Consider the following 19,431-nt stretch of genomic DNA (forward strand, 5'->3'; position numbering starts at 1 on the left):
TTAGTCTTGCTGGGGAGTGCTGCAGGAGACCTAACAACAGTCTCCCTACATTACTGTCTTAGCCTCCAGAGGCTCAAGCTTGAGATAAATTTTGACAACTATTTTAAAACTTTGCTTAAGTAGCTGGTGGCTTGTTAGTTTAATGGACAGGTGCTTGGACTGCTATCTGACAGCTTTGTTGTTTTTCTCTTCAAAAGTACTTAAGCAGTGAAATAATTCTGTGCTGCCATAGGAACACAGATGCGGGGTTGAATCCAGCAGGAGACTGGAGAGCTCAGATGGCTTACTCCATCAAAACTGCTCCTTGTTTCAGATTAGTATAAGCTTTGCATGACAGTAGTTCAACACTAAAATACCTCCATAATTGTAATCTTAAATTCGGTGGATGGATCATCCTTCCCCAGGCACAGATCTATAACTGACTGAAAGCTTGCTCCAAAGAACATTAGAACAGTCATTTGGAAAGCACAGGAAAACCATTTGCTAAATTTCTACTTAGAAATCACCACCATCTTAGTCCTCACAAGAATATTCTTCACTTTCCCAATTTACTGTAAACCATAGAAATAATTGGGTCTACCTTTTTTGTTGAAAATCTTGGGTGACTGTGCTGTGAATGATTGAAGCCTTCCATATAAGAGGACATGCGGTTTGGACTCCGCTCAATTGCCTGTGAAATGAGGGACAGGAGCAAGATGGTGTAGAACAGGTATTAGTGGATGGGAAAAAATGAGATGGTGAGTAAAAGATAAACATGGAACAGGAATGAAGGATGGAGATAACCCAGGCCTTGTGTTTGATTTTTTGTTGGCTTACAGCCAACAGAAGACACTTTTAAACTAATACTGCATTCGGGAATACAGCAGCCACTGAACTATATTACAAGCCTGTTAAAGTCAACCATTATTCAGAAATGACACTAGATTCACATTTGTGCATTTTCTCCATTCTAAACAAGTATTTCAGATTAGAAACATTTTGTCAGGCATTACCAAATCTGGATTGTGAGCCTGTTTGCTTTAAGATTTGTAACGGTGAGTGTTTGAGCAAATGATACGTCACAGAATAATGCCGAGACAAGGGTGGACGATGTAAAGTTGCACCAGATTGGCCTTGAAGGACAAACAGAAAAGAAATGGCTTAGGGCTGGAATCACAGCACTTTATTTTCTTGAAGACAATTCCCCCATCACCTATCAGTGGAATAGACAAAATGAAAATAAAATGAATGAATCAGATGTGATTTGGACTGCACTTGTTTGTTCAAGTAGAAAGTGGGAAAATGAGAAAGCAATGTGTAGGTCGGTGAAGATGCTTCGATGAATGCTTCAAGACGTAAACACCAGTTCTGCACCTGCTTTAGATCACAGCTGGAATTGGGATGGTTTCTCCGCAAGACAGCCTTTGGCCCACCGGGAGCGTAAGCAGAATTAACCCAGGAGTGAGAGCGATCGATCCCCTGGCAGGTAAAGGAGGCAGGACAAGGAGGAAACACAAAAGTAAAAACAGGAGTCTAGATACAACCCAGTCATTCACAGTTAGAAGAGAGCGTTGCCAGCAAGGGATATCACAATACACATTCCAGCATGGATGTACGTCACACATTGGCCAGGTTTGCTTTGAATTTGTCCTAGAATGTTCTGCCTTTGTCTTTCCTGATTCAACTTATATGGAGTGATTGTCAGTAATAATAAATGAGCACCAATGCCAAACAAAAAACAAAAACAGAAATTGTTGGAAAAGCTCAGCAGTTCTGAGGTAGGATTACTCAACCTGGAATGTTAACTCTAGTTTCTCTCCACAGATGCTGCCAGACCTGCTGACATTTTCCAGCAATTTCTATTTTTGTTTCTACTTTACAGCATCTGCAGTTCTTTCAGGTTTTTACTGATGCCAATATCCCAGCTATAAACCTGAATGAAAATACAGAACTTCTGACTGTCAAAGTGGCACAACTGGGAATGCTGAATAGATAGCTGTAGATTCTGCCAGAATTAATGCATTTTTTATCTAACAATTTAGGGAAAACATTTTTGGAATGGAATAGTTATTAAGGCAAGCAGATCCATAGATTAACCTGATTGCCCCATCCTCTTCCCGTACCTCTCAGTCTGTTTTCTCTGTAGAAAGACATAATTATCTTCAACTAATTTAGGTTGCCCACCAACATATTTTTAAGCAATTTATTTTAAAACTTGCTTTTAGTTTGTGTGGAGACAAATGCCCTGATTTCCCTAATTTTCAACCTTAATTTTTAATCTATGTCCTCTGGGAGTTATCCCTATAATAGACCATAAGAACATAAGAGCAGAGATAAGGCCATTCCACCCATCAAGTCTGCTCAGGCATTCAATCATGGCTTATAGGTTTTTCAACCCAATTTTCCTGCATTCTCCCCATAATCTTTAATCCCCTTGGCAACTTATCTATCTTTATTTTAAATGTACAAATTACCTGGCCTCAACAGCCTTCTGTGGCAATGAATTCCACAGATTCACCACTCTCGGGCTAAAGAGGTTTCTCCTTATGTCCATTCTAAAAAGTCTTCCCTTCACTCTGAGGCTGTGCCCTCAGGTCTTCGCGTATCCTGCCAATGGAAACATCCTGCCAATGGAAACATCCTCCCAACATCCACTCTGTCCACGACATTCAGTATTCTGAAGGTTTCAATCAGATCCCTCCTCCTTCTAAACTCGGTCGAGTATAGTCCCAGGGTCCTCAAACATTCCTCATGTGTTAATGGCAGTCCTAAATTTAACTGGAACCATTTTGATTTAAGATTGCCATCTATAGACTTGAACTTGCCTCAATGAAACCATGGATCTAAATGTCTTTCTTTTGGGCAGGATTGAAAAAAAAATACAAATTTTGTAATTATTTTAAACTTTTATTGAAATAAAGATCATTAGATCACTTTTAAATAAATTGGAGTGTTCCTTGAAAAGTATGGGCTGCGGAGGGGAGTGCAGGATCAGACGAGGTATCTCATGTCTTGAGAAATGCCATGTACTTGATGAATAAAACAGCCCGTTTCTGTGCTGTGATATACTATCATTTAAGTCACAAAATTTTAATCATAAAAGGCAAGTGGTCAGTAAGAAAAATAATTTCCCACATTTTAAATATAAATTGATAATGGGTGTACATCACAAAACAGGTAATGCCTTATTGTGATATCTCTCATTCCCAGCACAGTCAATGCATCAAGGCTCAGAAATTATCCATTTTTCCCACATATCATCAACAATACCTGACAAGCAGGTTGTCAGTAAACGGGTCACTTTAGTTTTTAAATCAGCAATCATATAGTGGCTCAATTAAAAATAATTAACTGATTAGCAATTTAACATTTAAGCCTTGAATGTTGACTGCCAGGGAAAGAAAAGTCAGAATTAAGCATAATTTGCAGAGTTCATTACCCCCTTCAGTGCTGACTCATGTAAGGAATTTCCCCTCTTTGGAGATCACTTTATTCAGGTGCAGTTCATCACAACACACTGGAGAACAGAGTGCACTGGCTTCACTTAATAAACAACAGCTAGAATTCAACATCCAGCTTGTGAAACTCCAAAAGATGAAGGCAAACAGTATACTCAGTTTGGTGCACTGCTGCCATTTAATCATACACAGTATACTAGATCTTAACATAATTAATAGAAAACAGAATGTACAATTTTAGTTTGGGCGTTTTGGTTTTTACTTCCAGTGCAGCGCAATTGTCTGCAACACCTTTTCAAAGAGTTGAACCTTCAATTATTGACAAAATATTGGAAGTTACACATGATATTAAAACTAAAGAAACAATTTAATACTCCTACATTTTTTTCTTAAGAGTATTCAAAGAAAAATGCTAATTCAACTCAACCAACTTATTTAGCATCTGGACTGATCTGATCTATTCTCATTAACAGCTTAATATTAATTAATTTACTGATTTCTCCTTTTATTGCAGTCTTCTAATTTTAAGAGATGCAAAGTATTTCACAACAAAATATTTTTAATGTCAAGAAATACAGTACCTCCCCACCTCACACCTACCATTCTCCATCTGAAGAATTCCAAGACATTTATTTGATGTGACTGATTTACAACAGCTCTTATTGTCATGCATTTGCTTTTCTATTTTCACAAAGCACTTTCTCCCAGAGAGTCCAAAGCTATTTTATTAGCACAGATTCCTGACTAACCAGTCTATAACTCCAATAATCTAGATGCAACAGGGCTAGGGTATGGATATCCAGTTCTAATTTACAGTGAAAGAGCTGTGAAAAAGGCCATTTCCGTGTGTGTCGTATCCATCTGTTCCTGCGGTTTCACAAATATTTAATTCTATTCTTTTCTAGGCAATCATTTCAACCCCCAGCCTCCATTTTCTGCATTAAACATGGAAAATTACAGGGTGCTCAAAGTCCTTAACACTGTAGCCTGCAGAACCTATCAGAAGTCAATCACTCAACGTCATTACAACTCACCCAAAGCTCCTCCTTAACTCTTTAAAAAGGTGCAGAAAATAAGAGTAACAACTGTTGTGTGAACATACCTATCTCTCAAATACTCAGGCACCAACCACCACTACCTTACCAAAAAAGATAATAGTAGCAACCTTCACAACCATGATGTCGGCAAGTCCTGGTCTGATGAAGTGATCTAGGTCATGTTCTGGAGGGTTTGCGGTTACATTAATAGCTGCCAATATGAAACAGTTGAACACAGGCCCAAATACAGATACATAAGCAGCACAGAAGGGACTAATAATCAGCATTATTAAATATTGTTACAAAATATCTGCAACCTTATTGAAAAGCTTTCAAAGAAATGAAGTTAGCCACAAACAACATTGCATTGTTTGGTCATTGCTGTTTATAATTTAACGCTGTTATTAAAACAGATTTTTATTCACCTTCCCTGCCTGAGAATCAGAACATCATTGAAAGAATGTGACATGGTGGCTCAGTGGTTAGCACTGCTGTCTCATGGTTGCAGATTCCTGGGTTCAATTACAGCCTCGAGTCACTGTCTGTGTGGAGTTTGTACATTGTCCCAGTGTCTTGTGGGTTTCCCCCAGGAACTCCAGTTTCCTCCCACAGTCCAAAGATGTGTAGGCTCGGTGGGTTAGCCATGGGAAATGCAGAGTTACAGGAACAGTGTAGCGGTGTAGGTCAGGGGGTGGTGCTCTTCGGAGGGATGGTGTACATTTGAGCCAAATGGCCTGCTTCCACTCTATAAGGATTCTATGAACTGAAACCACAGAGTGGGTGATTGTGCCATGAATACCCCAAACTGTGCGACAAAGCTTATCCTTATGATTGTTGCTAGAATAGGGTATGTTATGTGCCATTATGAAGTAGAAATATCCTTGAGACTCTGATGTGGTCGTGCACTGTCCTCTCCACACACACGTATCCTTCCTCCTCCTATGTGGCAGTGTCACAATCATTTCCCCTATCTCAAAATTCTTCTAAAGTGATTAGTCACAAACTGGAAAGCTGTAAATCAATCAATTGGAATCTCTCTTTAAGCATCTAGCTGCCAACATCCATCTGTGAAGTCCACTTTTCTAAAGTGACAGCTAACTCAATTTGCCCTATCTGCAACATCACTGAAACTTGTTAACTGTAACAGTGAGGATCCAACGTGAAACAGTGCTTATTGATAAAGAGTTTTTGCTTTAACCTACATTTACATTTGCAAGAGCAAGACAATTCTTAAACAGGAAGTAGCACAAAGCTTTCAGGGTCAGTCGTCTACAGGAACAAATACGTAGCATTACCACATATACTAAGGAGAGCAATCTACAGAAACATACATAGAACACTGACTGGGGGAGGTAACGTACAGGAACAGCCACAAACACTATAGGCTGTAGAAGCACTTTCTTTCTGTCACTCACATATATATCCTAGTAAATCAGTGATACATGGGAGTGCACATTAAGTTGCCCCAAACACTGATACGTGGAGTATCAATAATCTGCTGGAGCATGCAAATGTAGGGAAATAGCTGTAATATCAATAATGCACAGGGGCAAACATGTCAACAGCTGTATCAGTAAAACTGCTATACATTTTTGATGCATAAATATCTGGGCTTACTTTGCAACCCATAATTTTTGTAACCTCATCATCTGGCGTTGCTGGTGTTGTGGCAAGATCTGGATTGCTGTTGCTGATGCTCTTGGAGCGAGACAGGTTTAGACTGGTAGGCCTGGCAGTAGCACGGGATAAGGTGGCGTACTGAATGGGTCCTGCATAAGAGGGGTTGCTTGGTCCTGAAATGGGAAAATAAATCAGAATTCAGGATAGTCTGGCCACTATATTAGTTTAGCATTTTGGTAACAATACAACTAAAAGTTAGAACTTCAATAATACATTGTAATGTGCCAAATAAACCTTGGTTCATCCTCTTCCAGGATTGATCCTGACACCCAATACAGGAGAGTCATAAAAACAGAAACAGACTGTTCGGTCCAATTCGTCCACGCTGACATGACACCTCAATCTGACCTACTGTAGTGAGGGGGCACTGCATTGTTGAAAGTGTAGTCTTTCAAGTAAAACACTGTGCAGACATAATCAACCCGAGCTACAATTTTGTAGAGATCTTCCAGTTATCCTCGCCAATATGTATCCCTCAAACAACACCCATAAAGAGATTGTCTGGTTATAATCACAATGTTTTTGAGAGCTTGTTGTGTGCAATTTAATTGCTGCATCCCTATAGCACGACATTTTAAAAGTACTTAATTATCTCAAAAGTACTTTGGATTGTTCTGAAATCATTAAAGATTGATATAAGTGCATGTTTTTTTCTGTCCTTTCAAACACTGCCAACTATTAGTGAGAGACCTGGAACTACCATAAAGTTATGCACTTCGAAATGCTTTTTCCAGAGACAACATACACTTGGAAAGCCAAAATCAGGCAGCTTTGAAGAATCATTGCAGTCTTATTCTGAGACAGAAGATGGGGGCTCTAAGCTTCCACATATCTTCAGCATATAACCGATGGCAACTCTCTAGTGCTAGAGCAGGGACAAAAAGACTCGCATTTTACACAGCACCTCTTGGAGACCTTTCAAAGCAGCTCAAATAAAGGAAAGAACGTGGAAAGAATGGGGCATCGCTGGTGTCAACCACAAGAGCAATAATCTGCATTTATATGGCACTTTAACAAAACTAAACATCTCAACAGACTTTGCAAGAGAAAATTTGATGCTATGTCACATAAGGATGCATTACAATAGGTGAGTCACACAAATGCTAAGGGATATTTAACTTAAGATATGGTTGAACATCCAAAAATATTATAGAGCAGTGACTTCCTTCAGCCATTGGGTGCACAGGATCCATAAGCAAGGTAGTTGACGAATTAATACTTTTTATTATGTAATATGCTGGTTGCGGGAGAAATGCTAGTGAGGAGAATGCCATTACCTTTACACAATACCACAGAATCTTTGACAACCACCTGAAATAATGCAACAGGTTCAATGGATTTTTTAAATGCCAGCACCTCTGCTAGTGTAGTATTCCTTTGGTACTGCACTGAAAGATCAGTCGTGATTGCATACCGAGCCCCTTGCATGTGGAGTGGAAACACTGGCAATGGCAGAGATATTTCAGTCAGTTGAGGACTTGTCTGTCTGTTTTAGTGAATAGACAAAAGCTGAAGTGGGCTGATCTTCTACACCAAACCCTATTTTTCCATCCATAGTCATATATGGCAAGACGTTTCCAGAAATCAAATGGACAAAGGATGAGAATTTCAAACTTTTGGGAACACTAAACGCAGGACACTATTATAAAGTGTCAATGTGGAAGACTCAATAAACTAACCACAGGGTTCAGTCAATAGCATAAATCACAGACATCCTCTAAATCTCAGACAAAAGATAAGATTGTTGCCATGAATTAAGCAGGTGGTTTTATTTAGCTGGCCGCCTGATTGTTGTATCAGATAATGATGTTGACTATTGCCATCAAGCTGTTAAGCAACTTTATATAATTTTCTAACTATAGCTTGATTACTAAATCACCCACTTAGTTCTGAAAATGCAGACAAGAAGAAACTAGATGTCATTTCTCTGTGCAACTGTTGAGGGTGAGAAAATAATTATTATTTATATCTCGGGAACATTCTGTGAAAGTATCAACTGAGCATTATGGGGTGTAAGAGAGCTCAGGAAACCTGAACTGTGGCCCTTCTGGGCATCCAAAATGATCAAGGTAAATCGATGAGGGAGTTAACATTGTTACACCTACTGGACCCTCCTGCTACTGCCTGAGCAGCACACTGGCAAAGTTCTTCACTCTTAGTTTACATGTTTGTGATCTGCCCAGCTGAACATGGCAAAACTGGTGTAACTAATGGAGCAACCTCTGCTTGGCCAATCCAATCCTTAGTGAACAGCAAGAGCAAATGTTTTACACAAAGCAGTTAAGATAAACTCACCTTCACAAATCAAAATTTAAATTCAGCTCACTTTTTGACACCAGACTAAGAAATTTTCTGCTTACACAATATGACTACTGAAATAACAAAATCCTGATCAGTCATAACTTGTTAAAAGATGCAGAGGCATTCCCGTATCTTGGTGACATTACAGGGGTTATATTGAAAATAACGAATCTTTACCCCAGCTCATCAAAAAATAATTTGAAATACACTGTTAAGAAAGTTCATAATCAATGCACTGAATTGTAACATGCAGTTTCTTTATGTCAAGTCATATTCCATTAAAACCTGTATTAAGCTTTTGTTTGTAAACTCATTCTTTTCATGTTCCTATATCGTCAGAGTCATCAATTGAGATAGGGTTTAGAGATCAGAGATGATTGGATCAGGGAGCAGAATGTAATTCTGTCCTCATTTTAAAGTCAGACACACTGCCTTACTTTTTTAAGATTTCCATTATAAATCTGTAGCTGACATTTGATAATAGATGTTGCAAATGCACATTGCAGCCTTGGGTTCTCACTGAAAGGACACAAGTTATCTCGATAGCAATGGGGTGTATGGTTCTCAACAGCTAGTGGAGATTTGCACATTATGCCAGAACACAGTCTGCATGGTTATTTATACATACCGGAGAACTGAGGACAGTGGTCGGTGTCTGGAAGGTGAAACATGTAGTATATATAGGATACCAGCAAGCTGTTGCGCCCATGCTGATCTTGAGTGCCTTCCAAGTTCCTGTGGATCTGGTTGACGAGCTGAGCCATGACCTCAAAAGCAACTCGACCCAGGTTTACTAAAATGTGAAAACTCAGAATCTCAAACTTCATTTTAAGTTCCTATTGAGTGAAATCATGCTGCTTGATATTACATAGGGCTTGTTTAACATTTGTCTTACTTTAACATGCACATTAGCACATTCATAAATAGGTTAACACTGTTAAGTAAAACTGCAAAGACTGCAAACTAATTTGGCACAATGTGATTTCATCGCATTCGAGCCTTTAAAAAGGTCTCAGTAACTTCCATACCATGACAGAACATGAAAAAAATCGTCCATAACACTTGAGAGAACATGGGATTAACTCCCCAATTTGTATAAGTGCGTATTCGTACGGAGTGAATGATGACAATAGTCTCTTATTTCAACCTTCCACATTGTTCAGGTGCCAACATCGAATCAATTGAAAGAGCTACCTGTGTTGGAGCTACAGAAGCCAGCAGAAGTTTTGTTTTTTTTCTATTAATTTCTGTGGGATGTGGACATTGTTGGCTGGCCAGTGTTTATTGCCCATTGTAAGTTGAACATTGAGAAGGTGGTGGTGGTGAGCAGCCTTCTCAAACTGCTGCAGTCCACCTGCTGTTGGTTGACCCACAAATCCATTAGGGAGGGAACTTCAGGATTTTGACGTGGTGACAGAGAAGGAATGGCAATATATTTCCAACTCAGCTTGATGAGTGGTTTGGAGAGGAACTTGAAAGTAGCGAGTTTTGAGAAGATTGGTAGCTCAGGTTGAGGTTCTGGATGTAGGTTTGCTTGCTGATCTGGAAGGTTCATTTCCAGACGTTTTGTCATCCTACTAGGTAACATCTTCAGTGGGCCTCCAGCTGAAGCACTGTTGCCGATTCCTGTTTTCTATTTATATGTTTGGGTTTCTTTGGGTTGGCGATGTAATTTCCTGTGGTGATGTAGTTTCCTGTTCTTTAACTCAGCGGGTGGTAGGTGGGGTCTAAATTGATGCTTTTGTTGACAGAGTTCTGGTTGGAATGCCATGTTTCTAGGAATTCTTGTGCATGTCTCTGTTTGGCTTGTCATAGGATGGATGTGTTGTTCCAGTCAAAGTGGTGTCCTTCCTTATTTGTATGGAAGGATACTAGTGAGAGAGGGTCATGACGTTTTGTGGCTAGTTGATGTGCATGTATTGTGGTGAGTAGTTTTCTGCCTGTTTGTCCAATGTAGTGTTTGTTGCAGTCCTTGCGCAGCATTTTGTAAGTGACATTAGTTTTGCTTGTTGTCTGTTTGGGGTCTTTCAAGTTCATTAGTTGCTGTTTTAGTGTGTTGGTGGGTTTGTGGGCCACCATGATGCCAAGGGGTCTAAGTAGTCTGGCAGTCATTTCTGAGATGTCTGATGAAGGGGAGAGCAGCTGTGTTCCGTTGGTTTGTCTGTAGGTTTTGTTGTTGAAGGTGAAGTGTGTGGTAAGGCATAGGTCTACCAGCATGACGATAGCTGAAGGACAGTATTGTCAAGCTAGTGGACCTATGCCTTACCACATACTTCACCTTCAACAACAAAACCTACAGACAAACCAACAGAACACCCATGGGATCTCTGATATCAGGGTTCTTAGCAGAGACTCGAACAAACAGCTCTGCCAACCATTCAACCCAAACTTTGGGTCCGCTACATGGATGATACCTTTGTCATCACTGAACAAAACAAATTAGAGGGAACCTTCAAGACCATCAATAGTACCCTTACTGGCATAAAATTCACTAAAGAGGAGGAAAACAACAACAAACTGCCATTCCTAGATGTTACAGTAAAGCGAACAGCCAATGGGGAACTTCAAACCAGCATCTACAGGAAAACAATACATAAGGACTAAATATTGAACTACAGAAGCAATTATCCCAACATCCACAAATGAAACTGCTTTAGAACATTATTTCAATGAGCCAACACACATTGCAGCACAGAGAACTACGCAGAGCAGAGGAAAATCCCCTATACCGTGTATTAAAAAAGAATGGGTACCCAATGAACACAGTCCACCGATTTCTCAGCAACAAACCCAAACGAGCAGACAAAATGTGTCCAGAAACCCCAGCCACTCGCCCCTACATCAAAGACATCTCCGAAATGACTGCCAGACTACTCTGACTCCTTGGTATCATGGTAGCCCACAAACCCACCAAAACAGCAGCTAATGAACTTGAAAGGCCCTAATCAGGCAACAAGCAAAACTGATGTCATTTACAAAATACCATGCAAGGACTGCAACAAACACTACATTGGACAAACAGGCAGAAAACTACTCACCAGGATACATGCACATCAACTAGCCACAAAACGTCATGACCCTCTCTCACTAGTATCCTTACACAAATAAGGAAGGACACCACTTCCATCCTATGACAAGCCAAACAGAGACATGCACAAGAATTCCTAGAAGCGTGGCATTCCACCAGAACTCTATCAACAAACACATCGACTTGGACCCCATCTACCACCCCCTGAGAAAAAGAACAGGAAATAACATCACCAACCCAAAGAAACCCAAACACATAAACAGAAAGCAGGAATCAGCAGCAGTGCTTCGCCTGGAGGCCCACTGAAGATGTTAACTAGTAGGATGACAAAATGTCTGGAAGTGAGCAAACCTACATCCAGGAACTTGAAAGTAGTAGTGTTCCTATACATCTGCTTCTCTTGTTCTTCTAGATGGAAGTAGACGTGGGGTTGGAAGGTGCTGACTGAGGATCTTTGGTGAATTTCTGCAGTGCATCCTGTAGACAGCATACACTGCTGCTACTGAGCGTTGGTGGTGGAGTGAGTGGATGATTGTGGACGTAGTGCCAATCAAGTGGGCTGCTTTCTCATGGATGGTGTCAAGCTTCTTGAATGTTGTTGGGGCTGCACACATTCAAACAAGTGCGGAGTACTCCATCACACTGCAGACTTGTGCCTTGTTGACAGTGGCCAGGCATTGGGGAGTCAGGAGGTGAGTTACTCACTGTAGTATTCCTAGCTTCTGACCTGCTCTTGTAGCTACTGTGTTTATGTGCTGTGACCAGTTGAGTTTCTAGTCAATGGTAACCCTCAGCATGTTGATAGTGGTGGATTCAGTGATGGTAACACCACTGGATGTTAAGGAACAGTGGTTAGATTGTCTCTTGTTGGTAATGGTCATAGCCTGGCATTTCTGTGACGCAAATGTTACTTGCCACCTGTCAGCCCATGCCTGCATATGGTCCAGATCTTGTTGCATGGACCACTTCATGTTTCAGGAATCAAAAAAGGTACTGAACATGTGCAATCATCAGTGAACATCCCCATTTCTGACCTTATAATGGAGGGAAAGTCATTGATGAAGCATCTAAAGATGGTTGGGCATAGGACACTATCCTGAAGAACTCTTGCAGAGATGTCCTGGAGCTGAGATGACTGACCTCCAACAGCCACGACCATCTTCCTATGTGTCAGGTATGACTCTAATCACTGGAGAAATTTCCCCCGAGACCCATCAATTCCAGTTTTGTTAGGGCTCCTTGATGCCACACTCAGTCGAATTAGCCTTAATGTCAAGGGCTGTGACTCTCACCTCACCTCCAGAATTCAGCTCTTTTGTCCATGATTGAACCAAGGCTGTAATGAGGTCAGGAGCTAAGTGGCCCTAGCAGAATCCAAACAGGGCGTCACTGAGCAGGATATTGCTGAGCAGGTGCTGTTTGATAACACAATAGCTAGATAGCTGCTTGATAGAACGGAGTAAAGATAATAGATGGGCAAATTCTGTTGCACGAGAAGTGGAGAAAAGACTAGATTAGGGCCTATGCTACAGATATTGCCAGTTTCCGTAAAGGAGACATCTTGCATGACCTAGTGTTCCAAGGACTCGCCATGCAGTGCCAGTAGAACACTGGTATTTTGAATCAATGCCCAGCTGATGTTCACTTGCTGTTAGCCATTGAGCACAGAAATGGAGAATAGTAGAACAACCAAACTGCGGAGGTGAATATAAAAGAAACACAGGTTAAGAATTCCTCCACCAGGTCACAGCCATCGAATGAGTGATGGACAAAGTAATGTTGTCTAACTTGACATAACTCGAATGTAGGGGAAAAAACAATCTGAATGATAGTTACCAAAAGATCTAATTTTCTTGCCACTTTTCAAACTTTGTAGAATACACTAAGAGCAGCTGAAAAGAATAAATAGTTCATGTTTTCTGTGGAGACAAAGTCTGTTCGTACCGATTTGTCCATTGATAACTGGAGGCCGGACGATTAAGAGGATGAGTTTGTTGAGGACATGGTGCACAAATCGGAGCAGAGGCTCCATCCGAGCTGATCGCAAGTTGGTTATACTGGCTTTCAACTCCGTTTCCACGTTATTCTCAGAGATTATGACATCCTTCAGCCGAAAAGGGAATGAGTATTCCTCCAGCACGTGCACCAGAGTGAAAAACTTATCCAAAAATTGGTCCTAAGGACAAGAGAGAATCACTGGTTAGACACGAATTTCTGAAATAATACCCTTGTCCTTTTGAATGCACTTTGCTCAGCACTCCCTACAACAGATTAGAAAATCTGAGTTTCAGGTATTATTATTCTGGTGCTCAACAACCTATATATGTGTATTTCTCTTTTCCCTCTCTCAGCCCCAAATTTAAATTCTTCCCTCATCTAGCAAAGATTCAGGATTGGGTTCACAAATGCCTACAACAATCTGGTGAACCAATGTAGGTATGAATGTTGACAGACTATTTAACTTTGGGGGTCATCACAGGAAATCCGTTGCTGTTTTTGCACATGTACATTCAACAGAGAACAGCAGATGATGGGTCTTGGTCAGTTTTCTCTTCGCTAACCTAACTGTCCTGGCCCATGTTGACTGTACAGCCTAAAAGTATATCCAGCAATCCCCTGGGTTGTACAGAATACCAAAGGTGCAAATATCTTCTGTTGAGAATACCAGATGAAAGTTCAAGGGCAAATGCAGGACAATGAAAGGAAGAGTAAAAGCAGGCAGAAGTCCACACAACTGGAGGTTAGGAAACACCAAAATAACTGGAACTCAGAGGCATGTGCTATAGTGTTCCATCAACATTGAGACAATAAAGCCGAGGAAGGGAGGACATTTAGATAACAAGCTTTGCCTTTCTGTGGAGCTAATATTAAAACACTTCTCAAATTTGAGAAGTACAAGATTAATGCACATTTTGAACAGATACAGACTGTAGTCTTCAAAGAGGAATCAAATAAATAATTTAAGGAGAAATAAATTGAAGATATTGGGAAGCATAACCGATGGGTCTTATACTTGAAACAGCGAGCACAGTCTTGATGGGCTGAGAGGCCTTCTTTCATGCCGTAACAGTCTATGATTTTATGACAGACAGAGTTCCTGGAGTCGAAGCTTCTTGGAAGCTCTGGTCGTTAAAGGCATGGCGTGAAAGTTCAATTTCAAATCTGAAGTTAGAGTGCTTGAAAATGTAAACTGATCATAAATTCAGATAAATTTCAGGTACACTCCTCCCCAAGATGCATATCACAGAAGGTTGGCCATGCCACTGGCCCTGACATCTCTTTGAAAGAGCTATCCAATAAGTTCCACTCCTCTAATCTTTCCCTAAAGTCCCGCAAATGATTCCTCTTCAAATATGTATCCAATTCCATTTTTAAGGTTACTCCACCACCACTTCAGGCAATGCATCCCAGATTATAATTTGCTGCATAAATATGATGACCCATTTGCTCATATCTGCAATGTTCCTTTGCCAATTAGCCCTTGAGTTCTGCTTTCAATTCTAGGTGAAATACTCTCAGAAAATACTAAGAGCACCTTTTCAGACAATCCAAATTGTGATGTTTGTACTTTCAGCCCAAGGCTAAATAAACATTTGAAGATGATTGTAGGGCAAGTTCCCAGCTGGGTTACGAGGGCCAGTTTGGAGAATCGTAAACGTATATCTGAATGATCTTGATGACTTACAGTTTTTAGCTGCCAGGAGTACAGTAATGGTAATCTTCAATCAGAGGATTTTATGTGTCAGCATTGCCTTAGAAACTCTTCAATAACCTTGTTATAAAGCAGCACAATGGTCTGACATTTATTCTGTTGCTCTCTTGGCAATTCACAATTGTATGTATTTACAACTTTGTGACAGATCAGCTAAACTGACTGGTGAGCCAGAGATTTCTAACCATATTGCATCTTTTAATGAGATCTGAGCTATGCTAGAATGTTAAGAAGAGCTGGCAGGGTGCAGGTTCATCCAAACAAGATGAATGTACCTGGGTATGAACTGATGATGCTGCCAATACTTCGACATTAAAAACTCCTTTGTGGTTGTCAACCCACTTCATTCCAGGCAGTTGGACCTATTGAGAAGATAAATTGAAAAGAAAACAATTATAACTGTACAGATTTGATCAAGAGCATTTCTCAGAGGCCTCAGAACACGTATTAGGAATCAAGCAAGTTCGAATCCCAAAGATGTCCAACTAACACAATGTAGTAGAGTGTTCATCTGGTAGAGTGCATTCAGCCAGCTCAAACATTGTGAAAACATCATTGCACACAGATTAAAGATTGGAACAATTTCACAAAAAAAAATTGTGGTTCATCCAGAACACTCCTGAAAGTGTACAGAGAGAACTAGTGCCCAATAATGACAGTTTGTTTTTGAGAAAATTCACTGTAGCTATGGCAATGCTGTCACATGTCCCTGCCAGACTAATGCATTAAGGTGTAAATTGAATTTGGTTGGGAAAATAGATGAGAGGATTTTGAGGATGCTGTCTGCTCTCACTGAACAAGATTCTACACTATCATTAGGTCAGCTCTCATTTACAAACTATGGAAAATGTAATGGTGTTTTAAATTTTAAAATTGAAAATTCAGCTGTATTGGTTTATTTTCTCACCAAAAATTTCAAGTACTCAATTTCACACTTCCTATATTGAGTCTAGCAAGCCCAGAACCTGAGCTTTATTAAACCCTGAGTAGTTCCACTTGCAATGAAAACTAAAAAGGTAATAATCGAGATTCATAACTTTGACTTTGCTGAGATGGAGGAAAATAAAAAATTAGCAATTCAGGGACATCATCCTTGAGTTTGAAAACCATAACGTGCAGGAAGAAGGGCAGACTGACTTTAAGGGTTAAGAGACAGATCTTTAGGAGGAGATGGAGCAATGAGTCATTATTTCAAAACAGAATGCAGTACAGTGGCAAAGGATAAGGAAGCAGTTAAAAACACAGAAGGATGAAGCAACGTAATACTTAGATTATATTTAAATTAGGGGTGGAGCAATGTATTGCTTAGATTATACTTACATCAGGGGTGAGCACTGAGTAACTGGGAGGTGGCTTGTCCACTGACACTGGGAGGCTGAATGGCCCAGTTCGGAGACGGCCGTGTTGCATCAAGGGGATCCACTAAATGAATGGGTTACAAGATTAGAATTTGGATAGTTGTCAGCAACCTTCATCACCTTGAAACACTGAATTTATCACCACCATCATGAGATTCAGAGGAATTGATGACAGGAAAGAGCTGAATTAAAGTGACTGACAAGTTGCTACAATCCTCTGACTTCAACCACTGCCGATGCACTCCTCCATCTTCAACCACAGTCGCTACCTACTTTACCTACTGGGGAAACTTAGACCTACTTTAGGTCAGATGTAGGACACCAGATCAGTGTCTCTACACATGCCTGCTGGAGAAGCGTACCTATCCAGTACACACACTCGGGCCAGGCATCTCCACATCAGTTTCCAATAGAGATGACTATACCCACTGCAAAGAGTCATGTCACTCCAGAGAGCAAAGGTGCATTCCCAGTAGAAAAGGAAACCAGACAAACGAGAACACTTAAAACAGGAAGTGCCACATCTTACCCAAAGAATCAAGTAACATTATTGATGTACAGTATTGAATAATTATCCAGGAATACATACTTGAAACTATAGATAGCTTCTCTTTGCAATACTGAAACATGGTACCTTATAATTGATGACCTGCATTTTAATTTTGTTCTGTTTGTTTATAATTATAGTCTACTGAATGATTGCAAGAAGCTTATTAAATTCAGTTTAATCTGTTACAATTTTATTTAAAAATCATTCATGGTACGTCGGTATTGTTGGCTGTACCAGCATTTATTGCAAATCCCTAGTTACCCTTGAGAAGGTTGTTGTGAGCTGTCTACTGGAACTACTGCAGTCCATGAGCCTGAGACAGACCACAATACAATCAGGGAGGGGATTCCAGGATCATACCCAGCCACACTAAAGGAGCGGTGAATATTTCCATGTTAAGATCTTAAGTGATTTGGAGAGGAACATGCAGGGGATGGCGTTCCCATGTATCTGCTGTCCTTGTCCCCAGAGACGAAAATGGCCATGGGGTTGGAAGGTGCTGTCTTAGGAGCCTTGGTGAACTTCTTAGCGTATCTTATTGGTGATACACACTGCTGTCACTGAGTTTTGGTGGGGGAGGGAGCGGTAACCTGGAAACCACCTGTTGGGGGTTTTCACAACGCTAGATTAGAGATCAATTTATCAATTCACTGTTACTCACTGTGTAGCCAACTGGTGTTTCCAATGATGCACTGGGTTTCTGCTGACAGCTAATGTGATAGAAAGTGAAGAGCAGGTGATGGTTATCTGTTAGGTTTGCTGGTATCTTCATTTTTACTTCCTCGTAAAACTCTGGCGATCTGCAAAGGTCACACAGTATGTCACAAATAAAGGCAGCAGAGCTCTCCAGTCATTATACATATACAATTACCACTACCTCATCCAAATTCATTCCACTACTTCGAAAAATGTTTCACTCCCCAATAGCTACTTAATGAAGACAGGCTTAACTCATTCATTAGCTTAGTGGATAGTTCAATTACACACCGAACTCTGTGTAAGAGTCAGCCACTTGAAAAGTGCCATTCCTCATTGCTATCCAATCACTTTTTTAGACGTGTTTGCATGTGGTCAGTGGACTGAACTCTGGCTCTGTTGGCTGAATAGCTTCCAGGCTGTCATAATTTAGACTCTCTGTAAGAAATGAACATTTTGACCTGGAGAAGTATTTCCCTAGTAATGAGATGGTTGCACCATCAGGAAAAGAATAAAATAAAAGTTCCAACAATCTCATAGTCTGCTTCAAGTTTTTTATTTCAAGTTACTTTAGTCTGCAAATCTCGCCACTTGATTAATCTCTGTGCCTTGCTTTCTTCATGCAAGTTTTCATTGTTCAGTTATCATTTTATTATCATGAAGTTAGTCTACTAATTAGCACTGAATGAATGCGTACAGAGTAGACAGCAAGTGATAATTGAGCTTTTGGGATTACATTGAACCCAGGGAAACCACTTTAGACAAGACAGGCTTTATGTCAAAGCTGCAGGCGGTATTGTTAGCATTGCCAGTTTTACTGCTTCAACTTTTTATTTCAGCCTCTCAGTTGAAGGCAGCAGGTCACACTTCAAGCCTTTCATCAACACAGTTCAGATTGCCCATATGTGACTGCACTGCAATAGCTGACAGAAACCATTTTTTGTTTAAGCTCACAGTGTTGCTGCAGGATTTCAGACAAATGCCAGTTTATAGCAGTGCACAGGTTAAAAGAGATTTGTTTTGAGTTGTGTGGGAGCACACATGCACTCTCATTGCCATAGTGAGCTGCCAACAAAGCCTGTCACTCAGGAGAAAACTTTCTTGCAAAGTGGCACTGACAAATTCTAGAAGCAGACTAGCACCATGAAGGAAGAATGCATTTACTCAGAAAAAAAATAGCAGAATGTGTACAGGCTGAAATACAATATGAAGAAATAATTCTCTGAGGAAGATGGTGGCATCATGGTAATGCTACTTGAGCAGCTATCCAAAATCCCAGACAAAAGTTCTTGGGAATGTGGGGTTGAATCCCACCAAAGTGGATGGTGAAATCTGAATTCAATAAACAAAAATCTGAAAATACATGCTAATTTAATGGCGATCATATAACAATTGTCATAATGCCATCCAGCTAGCAAATAACTTGATTCAAGGATAATTGGATGGACAATAAATACTGGTCTAACCAGTGAAGCTACATCCTATCGAAGAGCAAAGTAAAGCACGCACTAAACTCTTAAGGCTCTGCTGAGACCAGTCTTTAATAACTCACTTGTTGTGATACACCACAGCAGAGTATGCTTCTTTTGAAAATTCCGCACAGCTAGACTTCCCAAAGATAACCTGCAATTT

The 19,431-nt window shown here is 40.3% G+C and overlaps 1 protein-coding gene across 6 annotated transcripts in view; it reads right to left on the reverse strand.

Annotated features, from left to right (window-relative positions):
- Positions 1 to 19,431, reverse strand: part of LOC140468034 (dedicator of cytokinesis protein 7-like) — a 171,426-nt gene that overhangs the window by 56,183 nt on the left and 95,812 nt on the right. For 3 of the 6 annotated variants that reach the window (XM_072564198.1, XM_072564197.1, XM_072564196.1), the window contains exons 16-24: positions 19,352 to 19,422; positions 17,765 to 17,903; positions 16,516 to 16,617; positions 15,471 to 15,557; positions 13,428 to 13,659; positions 9,084 to 9,248; positions 6,092 to 6,267; positions 1,354 to 1,458; positions 581 to 670 (exon numbers count right to left, since the gene is read on the reverse strand). In XM_072564198.1, coding sequence (XP_072420299.1) covers positions 581 to 670; positions 1,354 to 1,458; positions 6,092 to 6,267; positions 9,084 to 9,248; positions 13,428 to 13,659; positions 15,471 to 15,557; positions 16,516 to 16,617; positions 17,765 to 17,903; positions 19,352 to 19,422 — 1,167 coding nt within the window. The remainder of the gene's footprint in view (positions 1 to 580; positions 671 to 1,353; positions 1,459 to 6,091; positions 6,268 to 9,083; positions 9,249 to 13,427; positions 13,660 to 15,470; positions 15,558 to 16,515; positions 16,618 to 17,764; positions 17,904 to 19,351; positions 19,423 to 19,431) is intronic. The other 3 variants (XM_072564200.1, XM_072564201.1, XM_072564199.1) reach the window with 2 other exon arrangements.

Source organism: Chiloscyllium punctatum, chromosome 46 (genome assembly GCF_047496795.1).
Source record: "Chiloscyllium punctatum isolate Juve2018m chromosome 46, sChiPun1.3, whole genome shotgun sequence".
In the NCBI taxonomy this organism is placed as follows: domain Eukaryota; kingdom Metazoa; phylum Chordata; class Chondrichthyes; order Orectolobiformes; family Hemiscylliidae; genus Chiloscyllium; species Chiloscyllium punctatum.